The 12,484-nt window shown below is 39.2% G+C and overlaps 2 protein-coding genes across 2 annotated transcripts; both read left to right on the top strand.

Annotated features, from left to right (window-relative positions):
* On the top strand, nt 1–1,306 carry LOC134853476 (contact site A protein-like). Its single transcript, XM_063869476.1, has 4 exons — nt 1–113; nt 196–289; nt 365–899; nt 1,104–1,306. The coding sequence occupies exons 1-4, from the start codon at nt 1–3 to the stop codon at nt 1,304–1,306; spliced, it is 945 nt and encodes a 314-aa protein (XP_063725546.1).
* A 4,410-nt stretch (nt 1,307–5,716) lies between these two features.
* On the top strand, nt 5,717–6,490 carry LOC134853475 (uncharacterized). Its single transcript, XM_063869475.1, has one exon. It carries the CDS (start codon nt 5,717–5,719, stop codon nt 6,488–6,490), a length of 774 nt encoding a protein of 257 aa, XP_063725545.1.
* Nucleotides 6,491–12,484: the final 5,994 nt, after the last annotated feature.

The raw sequence follows: 12,484 nt of genomic DNA, 5'->3' as shown, positions 1-12,484 counted from the left end.
ATGGCTATCATCATCCCCAACAATATCAAAATCAACGCCACCAACATCATCACCATCACCACCACCATAACCATCATCATGACCATCACCAAAATCATCACCATCAAATCACTGTCAGTATCACCATCACACTCATCATCACTATCTCCATCGCTATCACCATCCTCATTAACATCAACATCACCATCACATACATAATCACCATCACCACCACCATCATTATCACCTTATCCAACACCATCGCCATCAACATCACCATCACCATCATCATCACCATCACTACCACCATAACTATCATCATCACCATCACCATCATCTATCATCTTAACGAACACCATCATCTTATCACTATCATCTTATCCAGCACCATCACCATCACCATCACCATCACCATCGCCATCGCCTTCACCTAAATATCAATATCACCATCATCATCACTATCACATTCTTCATAACTCTCATCATCACCATCGCCATCACCATGGCTATCACCATCCCCAATAATATCAAAGTCACCGTCACCAATATCATCACCATCACCACCTCCATAACCATCATCCTGACCATCACTATCACTTTACCCAACACCATTACTATCACCATCATCATCAGCATCACCATCACCAACAACATCACCATCATCATCACTGTCAGCATCACCATCATACTCATCATCACTATCTCCATCGCTATCACCATCCTCATCAACATCAACATCACCATCACCAACATAATTACCATCACCACCACCATCATTATCACCTTATCCAACACCATCGCCATCAACATCACCATCACCAACATCATCAACATCACTACCATCATAACTATCACCATCACCATCACCATCATCTATCATCTTTTTGAACACCATCATCTTATCACTATCATCTTATCCAGCACCATCACCATCACCATCACCATCACCATCACCATCACAATCACCATCGCCTTCACCTAAATATCAATATCACCATCATCATCACTATCACATTCTTCATCACTCTCATCATCTCCATCACCATCACCATCACCATCACCATCACCATCACTATCACCATATCCAACACCATCACCATTACCATAAACATCGCCATCACCAACATCATCACCATCACCATCACCTTATCCACAGCCATCATCATCATCAACACAATCAGCATCACCATCACCCTCATCATCACCATCACTATCACCTTATCCAATCCCATCACCATCATCATCATGTCACCATGATTATCACCTTGTCCAACACCATTACCAACACCATCAATATCACCATCAACTAAAAACACTATCACTATAATCATCACTATCACCTTCTTCATCACCCTCATCATCACCATCAGCATCACCATGGCTATCATCATCCCTAACAATATCAAAATCAACGCCACCAACATCATCACCATCACCACCACCATAACCATCATCATGACCATCACCAAAATCATCACCATCAAATCACTGTCAGTATCACCATCACACTCATCATCACTATCTCCATCGCTATCACCATCCTCATTAACATCAACATCACCATCACATACATAATCACCATCACCACCACCATCATTATCACCTTATCCAACACCATCGCCATCAACATCACCATCACCATCATCATCACCATCACTACCACCATAACTATCATCATCACCATCACCATCATCTATCATCGTAACGAACACCATCATCTTATCACTATCATCTTATCCAGCACCATCACAATCACCATCACCATCGCCATCGCCATCGCCTTCACCTAAATATCAATATCACCATCATCATCACTATCACATTCTTCATCACTCTCATCATCACCATCACCATCACCATGGCTATCATCATCCCCAATAATATCAAAGTCACCGTCACCAATATCATCACCATCACCACCTCCATAACCATCATCCTGACCATCACTATCACTTTACCCAACACCATTACTATCACCATCATCATCAGCATCACCATCACCAACAACATCACCATCATACTCATCATCACTATCTCCATCGCTATCACCATCCTCATCAACATCAACATCACCATCACCAACATAATTACCATCACCACCACCATCATTATCACCTTATCCAACACCATCGCCATCAACATCACCATCACCAATATCATCAACATCACTACCATCATAACTATCACCATCACCATCACCATCATCTATCATCTTATTGAACACCATCATCTTATCACTATCATCTTATCCAGCACCATCACCATCACCATCACCATCACAATCACCATCGCCTTCACCTAAATATCAATATCACCATCATCATCACTATCACATTCTTCATCACTCTCATCATCACCATCACCATCACCATCACCATCACTATCACCGTATCCAACACCATCACCATTACCATAAACATCGCCATCACCATCACCTTATCCACAGCCATCATCATCATCAACACAATCAGCATCACCATCACCCTCATCATCACCATCACTATCACCTTATCCAATCCCATCACCATCATCATCATGTCACCATGATTATCACCTTGTCCAACACCATTACCAACACCATCAATATCACCATCAACTATATAACACTATCACTATAATCATCACTATCACCTTCTTCATCACCCTCATCATCACCATCAGCATCACCATGGCTATCATCATCCCCAACAATATCAAAATCAACGCCACCAACATCATCACCATCACCACCACCATAACCATCATCATGACCATCACCAAAATCATCACCATCAAATCACTGTCAGTATCACCATCACACTCATCATCACTATCTCCATCGCTATCACCATCCTCATTAACATCAACATCACCATCACATACATAATCACCATCACCACCACCATCATTATCACCTTATCCAACACCATCGCCATCAACATCACCATCACCATCATCATCGCCATCACTACCACCATAACTATCATCATCACCATCACCATCATCTATCATCTTAACGAACACCATCATCTTATCACTATCATCTTATCCAGCACCATCACCATCACCATCACCATCACCATCGCCATCACCCTCATCATCACCATCAGCATCACCATGGCTATCATCATCCCCAACAATATCAAAATCAACGCCACCAACATCATCACCATCACCACCACCATAACCATCATCATGACCATCACCAAAATCATCACCATCAAATCACTGTCAGTATCACCATCACACTCATCATCACTATCTCCATCGCTATCACCATCCTCATTAACATCAACATCACCATCCCATACATAATCACCATCACCACCACCATCATTATCACCTTATCCAACACCATCGCCATCAACATCACCATCACCATCATCATCGCCATCACTACCACCATAACTATCATCATCACCATCACCATCATCTATCATCTTAACGAACACCATCATCTTATCACTATCATCTTATCCAGCACCATCACCATCACCATCGCCATCACCCTCATCATCACCATCAGCATCACCATGGCTATCATCATCCCCAACAATATCAAAATCAACGCCACCAACATCATCACCATCACCACCACCATAACCATCATCATGACCATCACCAAAATCATCACCATCAAATCACTGTCAGTATCACCATCACACTCATCATTACCATAAACATCCTCATTAACCATCACCATCACCTTATCTACAGCCATCATCATCATCAACACAATCAGCATCACCATCACCCTCATCATCACCATCACTATCACCTTATCCAATCCCATCACCATCATCATCATGTCACCATGATTATCACCTTGTCCAACACCATTACCAACACCATCAATATCACCATCAACTATATAACACTATCACTATAATCATCACTATCACCTTCTTCATCACCCTCATCATCACCATCAGCATCACCATGGCTATCATCATCCCCAACAATATCAAAATCAACGCCACCAACATCATCACCATCACCACCACCATAACCATCATCATGACCATCACCAAAATCATCACCATCAAATCACTGTCAGTATCACCATCACACTCATCATCACTATCTCCATCGCTATCACCATCCTCATTAACATCAACATCACCATCACATACATAATCACCATCACCACCACCATCATTATCACCTTATCCAACACCATCGCCATCAACATCACCATCACCATCATCATCGCCATCACTACCACCATAACTATCATCATCACCATCACCATCATCTATCATCTTAACGAACACCATCATCTTATCACTATCATCTTATCCAGCACCATCACCATCACCATCACCATCACCATCGCCATCACCCTCATCATCACCATCAGCATCACCATGGCTATCATCATACCCAACAATATCAAAATCAACGCCACCAACATCATCACCATCACCACCACCATAACCATCATCATGACCATCACCAAAATCATCAACATCAAATCACTGTCAGTATCACCATCACACTCATCATCACTATCTCCATCGCTATCACCATCCTCATTAACATCAACATCACCATCACATACAAAATCACCATCACCACCACCATCATTATCACCTTATCCAACACCATTGCCATCAACATCACCATAACTATCATCATCACCATCACCATCATCTATCATCTTAACGAACACCATCATCTTATCACTATCATCTTATCCAGCACCATCACCATCACCATCGCCATCACCCTCATCATCACCATCAGCATCACCATGGCTATCATCATCCCCAACAATATCAAAATCAACGCCACCAACATCGTCACCATCACCACCACCATAACCATCATCATGACCATCACCAAAATCATCACCATCAAATCACTGTCAGTATCACCATCACACTCATCATCACTATCTTCATCGCTATCACCATCCTCATTAACATCAACATCACCATCACATACATAATCACCATCACCACCACCATCATTATCACCTTATCCAACACCATCGCCATCAACATCACCATCACCATCATCATCACCATCACTACCACCATAACTATCATCATCACCATCACAATCATCTATCATCTTAACGAACACCATCATCTTATCACTATCATCTTATCCAGCACCATCACCATCACCATCACCATCACCATCGCCATCACCTAAATAACACCATCACCATCATCATCACTATCACATTCTTCATCACTATCATCATCATCATCACCATCACCATGGCTATCACCATCCCCAATAATATCAAAGTCACCGTCACCAATATCATCACCATCAACACCTCCATAACCATCATCCTGACCATCACTATCACTTTACCCAACACCATTACTATCACCATCATCAACAACATCACCATCACCAACAACATCACCATCATCATCACTGTCAGCATCACCATCATACTCATCATCACTATCTCCATCGCTATCACCATCCTCATCAACATCAACATCACCATCACCAACATAATTACCATCACCACCACCATCATTATCAACTTATCCAACACCATCGCCATCAACATCACCATCACCAACATCATCAACATCACTACCATCATAACTATCACCATCACCATCAACATCATCTATCATCTTATTGAACACCATCATCTTATCACTATCATCTTATCCAGCACCATCACCATCACCATCACAATCACCATCGCCTTCACCTAAATATCAATATCACCATCATCATCACTATCACATTCTTCATCACTCTCATCATCACAATCACCATCACCATGGCTATCACCATCCCGAATAATATCAAAGTCACCGCCACCGACATCATCACCATCAACACCGCCATAACTATCATCCTGACCATCACTATCACTTTACCCAACAGCATCAACATCACCATCATCAACATAATCACCATCACCATCAACATCATTATCACCCTATCCAGCACCATCACCATCATCATCACTATCAGCATCACCATCACACGCACCATCACTATCACCATCACCATCATTATCACCTTAGCCAATACCATCACCATCACCATCATCACCACAATCACCATCACTTTGTGCAACCCCATCACGATCACCATCAACATCACCATCACCATCACTATCACCTTATCCAATACCATCACCATTATCAAAAACATCACCATCACCAACATTATCACCATCACCACCACCATAATCATCACCATCAACATCACTACCACCTTATCCAACACCATCACCATCAACATCACCATCACCAACATCATCACCATCACTACCACCATAACTATCACCATCACCATCACCATCATCTATCATTTTATTGAACACCATCATCTTATCACTATCATCTTATCCAGCACCATCACCATCACCACCACCATCACCATCACCATCACCATCGCCATCACCTATATAACACCATCACCATCATCATCCCTATCACCTTCTTCATCACACTCATCATCACCATCACCATCACCATGGCTATCACTATCCCCAACAATATCAAAGTCACCGCCAACAACATCATCACCATCACCACCAAAATAACCATCATCATGACCATCACCATCATCATCAGCATCACCATCACCAACACAATCACCATCATCATCAATGTCAGCATCACCATCACACTCATCATCACTTTTTCCATCGCTATCACCATCCTCAACAACATCAACATCACCATCACCAACATAATCAAAATCACCATCACCATCATTATCATCTTATCCAACACCATCACCATCATCATCACTATCAGCATCAGCATCACACTTACCATCACCATCACCATCACCTTATGCAACCCCGTCACGATCACCTTCAACATCACCATCACCATCACTATCACCTTATCCAACACCATCACCATTACCATAAACATCACTATCACCAACATCATCACCATCACCACCACCATAATAATCACCATCACCATCACTATCACCTTATCCAACCCCATCACCATCATCATCATGTCACCATGACTATCACCTTGTCCAACACCATCACCATCACCATCAACATCACCATCACCATAACCATCACCATCACCATCTTCTTATCCAACACAATCACCATCACCGTCACCTTCACTATCAACTTATCCAGCAACATCACCATCACAATCACCTTATCCAACACCATCAACATAATCATCGCCATCACTATCTTCTTATCCAACACCATCACCATCACCATTATAATCACCATCACTACAACCTTAACCAACACCATAATCTTCAAACTCACCATCATTACCACCATAACTATCACCATCATAATCACCATAACCATCACCTTATCCACAACCATCATCATCATCAACACTATCAGCATCACCATCACCCTCATCATCACCATCACCATCACTATCACTTTATCCAACACCATCACCATTACAATAAACATCACCAACACCAACATCATCACCATCACCGCCACCACCAAAAATATCACCATCACCATCACTATCACCTTATCCAACCCCATCACCATCATCATCATGTCACCATGACTATCATTTTGTCCAACACCATCACCATCACCATCAACATCACCAGCACCATAACCATCAGCATCACCATCACCATCAACATCACTATCTTCTTATCCAACACCATCACCATCACCATCACCATCACCATCACCATCACTATCAACTTATCCAGCAACATGTTCTGATTTCAAATTGAAACAGAAACATGAATTATTTAATTGTGCTCACAAAGTGTGACGCCGCCGCCACCACAAAATAAATATGTTTTTATCCCTTTGCAAAAGGAAGGGAAATGCAATTGGAATAATTCGATTAACGTTTTAAGCATTGAGAAACAAAACGACTATTCTCGTTCAATGCGAATAATAACGATTCCTCTCGTAAAATACGAGCATACGAAACATTCTTCTCGTAAAATACCAATGCACGAATAGAGAATACGAAGTTAAGAAGTAACTTCTCATTTGATACAGAAAAAAGGGAGATTTCCCATCTGAGTATAAATAGAAGCTAAAAACTACGGGCATTCATTCCAACAAATTCTCGAAAAAATACCAACACCACTCTCTCTTCAACCACCCCAATCATTCGCTATAAAATACTCTCCATTCTCAGTGAAAATATTTATAACCTCACCCTTAAAATAAATATTGAGTCAAAAGGCAACTTGCAGTAAATCCATACTATCTCTTTTTCTAATAAAAAAATTTTCAGCGAATTTTAGATTTACTTTCTAAGATAGAAAATTGAAAGGACCCTTTATTCCTAGCAAGCGTTTTGTCCGACGTACATAGTATTGCTAGCGTAATAAATTGGTGCGACCAGTGAGGCTCATCTTCTAAAAATTCGCAAAAATTGCTAAAGTCTCAAAAAGAGATAAAAAGCAAAGAGTCCAATTCTCAAACTAGAGAATTGTTGAATTTCTCTTACAAATAAAGAGAAATAATAAATTTGCAAATCGGAAATTTAAGTTTTCTAAGAAAATTCGAAATGTGTTCTATCTTTCTTCTTTTAAGTTTTAAGCTAAATATATATGGCTGATACACCAATATCCCATCCCAACTTGTCTTTAGTGACATTTTCGAGAAACGACCCGAACCAAAATGCAACAGCTTTTTGGAACTCAGTTATAAACAAAATTCTTTTCTCATTAGGTCAAAGACCTGCTGATAATGATGCACGACGCAGCTATGATAGCAGACAACGATCCCTATTCGGATCATTGTTAACTGATACATCTCTTGAATGGTTCAATGATAATGTAACCAATGCTACCACATGGGCACAACTCAAAGATCTCTTGCTAAAAAGATTCACTGACGGACGAGATCAATTCAAACATAGAATTGATGCTCAAAATGCAGCTCGCAAGATGGCGAATTAATAAAAAATTACTTCCACAGAATCAAATCTTCTGTAGATAGAGGATGGCCCGAAAGTATTGATGTAACAGTCCACGCTGATGAAGCCGCTCAAACTGCTGAAAGGAATATTCAGACCAGACAAAGGAGTCAAAAGTATATTGATTTCTCGATTAAGGGACTAAGACCTCTAGACCTTAAACAAAAAGCTCATGAATACATGATAGAGCATCCAAACTCGAATTGGGATCAATTTACAAATCATGTAATCACTAAGGATCTAACATTCATTGTTGGTACTGATCCTGCTAATAAATCAACAACGGATAAAATGACTTCATTAGAAACTCAAATTAAAGAACTAACCAAATTGATCAAGAATCAAGAATTTAGTGCAATCAATGATCAGAATTCTTTTCAACGACGTCACCCTGACTTCAAGGGAAGAACTATAAGTACACGATTTTGCGAATATTGCAGAATGAATGGACATTCCATATCTAGATGTTTAAAAAAGCAAGTTCAGGACGAAGAGAATAATTTGCAAAAAGAGCTCACAATAAAAAATGAACGAAGAGTTTCATTTGAAACCTATTATAAACGAAATCGAAGACCGAATAACTTCCCTAACCAGAATAACCCTAACCCAAGCAACCGGTTTTGGGATAACCAAATCAGAACTACTAAAAATTCAAATCCTAGCCAAAATAACTATGGCATTTGCCATAATTATAACTACAATGGAAACAATTTCCAAAAGGCTAATACACGATCGTCTTTCAATGCCAAGAGGCCCCAAACCTATGATGATAGGTATCCTAGAGAAAACAAAATCAGAGAAATAGAACAAATTGCTAAACAGTTCTACGACCAAGAAAATAGGCAATTCAAAAGTAACCCTAGAGGTCGACATTATAACACTGGAAGCTATAATAACAATAACAGTCGAGACTCAACGCGATCTCAATCACCAAATTTTAGGTCGAATCAAATACAGTCTGAAACTACCCACTGGGTTGAGGAAGAAGTCAATTACTGTGATGCGATCTCTGATTTCTTTCCTTTAAACTTTTAAAGTCTCCGAAACCAAGCGATGATATTAATCCTAAATCAAGGATATATCTTAGCTTGTATCATTTTGCCACCGGAGACAAAAATAATAATAATGAATTTGAAATTGAATTCGTGATTGACCCAGGATCAACTTGTAGTATTATGAACTACCCAACGTATCATGAATTGGAAAATTTAGGTCACAACGAGAATTTTAAACGAAAATTCGGAATTCGATAGCTGTTTCATGCTAAACACTGTTGTCAATACTACACAGGAAAGCAACACACAATTATCCGGCCCCTGTCTACAATATGGACCCAAAAAAGGTCCATACTTGTATCGAATATGCCCACTGCCCGTACAATCTCTAGATAGAGCAATGAAAAAAAGGTTTGCTGAATCAATTTGCAAAAGGTATCCTGAGTTACGACACTTTTGTAACTCAATACATGCTAACATTAAAGATATTCTCATCTTCACTGATTCAAAACCTGGACAAATCATTTATAACCTCATTACCAAACAGAAAAACTTTCAGAAACCCACTAACGACGCTATATTCAACACTTTGTCCCAAATGAAAGATCATGCTATAGCAAATAAAATTTGATTTATTGTAATGCCCGAAATTGTATGTGGCTTAGATAAAATGAATTGGTAGGAATTTTCCAAAATCACTGTCGATGTATTCCAACATTCTTGAATTACTATATTTGTCTAAGCTTCATGACAAGAAATCAAGGAAATGCCTGGCGAGAAATATTTGAACAAATTGGTTCAGATATAGTCAAAGTATGCAAAAATGAAAACGAAATAGCAACCGATTTTTCACATGATGCAAAGAACTTTTGCAGGCCTCCCCTAGAAGAAAAAGTTAAAAACTAACAAAACAAAGAACATAATGATTGGCTAATTGCCTTTCTACTTGCCTTTCTAGCCTTTCTGAAACGTTTACCCAATACTCCTCAATTGATAAAGATAAAAAGAGTACTATGGAAAAAATTGAAACTACTCTCAAATTTTTATCTGATTTCAATTTCACAGAAAGTGATATATCGGATGATGAATTTGTAGATCTTATTCAGATGCTGATAGAGGATCAGGATGTTTATTCCCATCACAAATCTGATATTGGAAAAACGAAGCATAAAATCCATATACCACTCAAAAAGGACGCAACGTTCAAAAAGCAACGACCTAGTAAAATCCCAGTCCATCTAAGAGATAAATTGGACAAAGTGATAGATGAACTAATCCAAGCAGGCATAGTCAGAGAACTAAATGAAAAAGATGATATGAACTCATGGTTCGTAAACCCAGTCATCATTCTTCCAAAAAAGACTACGTTAAGTTGGTCTTGGATGCTAGGTATCTAAACTCAATCACAGATACTAGCAATTTTAGTTGGCCATTAGAACCACGACAAGTTCTCATGACCAGAATAAACGGATCATACTTCACAAGTAGTGATTTCTCTTGCGTCTACCATCAAGTACCTCTAACAGATGAGGCCCAGAAATTAACAAGCTTTATTGTAGGTAGTAGACATACCAAGTTGGTTTTATGACTTGAAGCCACTTCCAAATTTCTTCAGTAAACTAATGAGATTTGTCTTCGCACCCCTCAATGAAGAAAAAAAAGCATTCACTTACATAGACGACACTCTGTCAAAATAAAAATGAAATGTTTGATACAATTCGAGAATATCATTCTCTGTTACGGAAAGCTAACTTGAAAGCTGCCCCTGATAAAACTTTTTTCTTTCTAAGAAAAATTAAATTTCTAGGCCATGTTGTCCCTAAATATGGTCTTTCCCCAATCGCTTCAAGAAATGATATAAAAAAAATTGAAATCCCCTGAATCAAAAACAGAAGTTCTAGGAGTATTAGGTGTCATGGGATTCTACAGCACTTACATCATCAATTTTCACGTAGACGCAAAGTGTCTATATGAACTGGCAAAAAGTAACGATAATCTTCAATGGCTACCATGCCATGAAGAGATTTTTCAAAAACTGAAAGACAAATTCTGTCATGATATTTCAAATGCTATATCTAATGTAAACTACCAATTCCACATTCCAGCCGACTCCTGAAATGTAGGATTCGGGTGCATACTATTCCAAGACATTCCTGAAGGGAAAAGAATTGTTTCTGCCAATTCTAGAGTCTTTGATAAGGCCGATCAGAAAATGTCTACTCAACATCGTGAACTATGTGGAATAATATCTGCTTTGCAAACTTATGAATTCTACATTATTGGTTCACCCTTTCCTCTATATCTATATTGTGATCACAGACTTATTCTCTTCTTATGGTCCAGAAAAGGACAACTTTTGCATAGATTTTTAAATATCAAGTCGTATTGACAAAATTCAACAATTTGAAAATAATTTATACCCCAGGTTCGAACCTAGCCTTTCCTGACTTATTGAGCCGAAATGTACCCATCGCTGATATGAAAAAATATCAACTCGAACACAAAACTATTCCGAATGATATAAAATTCATCCTAGACAATGGAGAACAAATATGTTATTCAGTAATCCACAAAGATGATAATAACATATTTCAAAACGATTGCTATCCAGTCATTGCTCAAGTGCAAGGCGGGAAAAATAAA

Source organism: Symsagittifera roscoffensis, chromosome 8 (genome assembly GCF_963678635.1).
Source record: "Symsagittifera roscoffensis chromosome 8, txSymRosc1.1, whole genome shotgun sequence".
Lineage (NCBI taxonomy): Eukaryota > Metazoa > Xenacoelomorpha > Acoela > Convolutidae > Symsagittifera > Symsagittifera roscoffensis.
This window is presented reverse-complemented; position numbering and strand designations above follow the sequence as displayed.

What these genes read in the sequence shown, in the direction of transcription:
- LOC134853476 (XM_063869476.1), top strand. Translation starts at nt 1, where the DNA reads ATGGCTATCATCATCCCCAACAATATCAAAATCAACGCCACCAACATC. An exon ending in ATCATCACCATCAAATCACT is followed by an intron (nt 114 to 195) that starts GTCAGTATCACC and finishes CCATCACATACA; the next exon opens with TAATCACCATCACCACCACC. An exon ending in TATCACTATCATCTTATCCA is followed by an intron (nt 900 to 1,103) that starts GCACCATCACCA and finishes CGCCATCACCAA; the next exon opens with CATCATCACCATCACCATCA.
- LOC134853475 (XM_063869475.1), top strand. Translation starts at nt 5,717, where the DNA reads ATGGCTATCACCATCCCGAATAATATCAAAGTCACCGCCACCGACATC.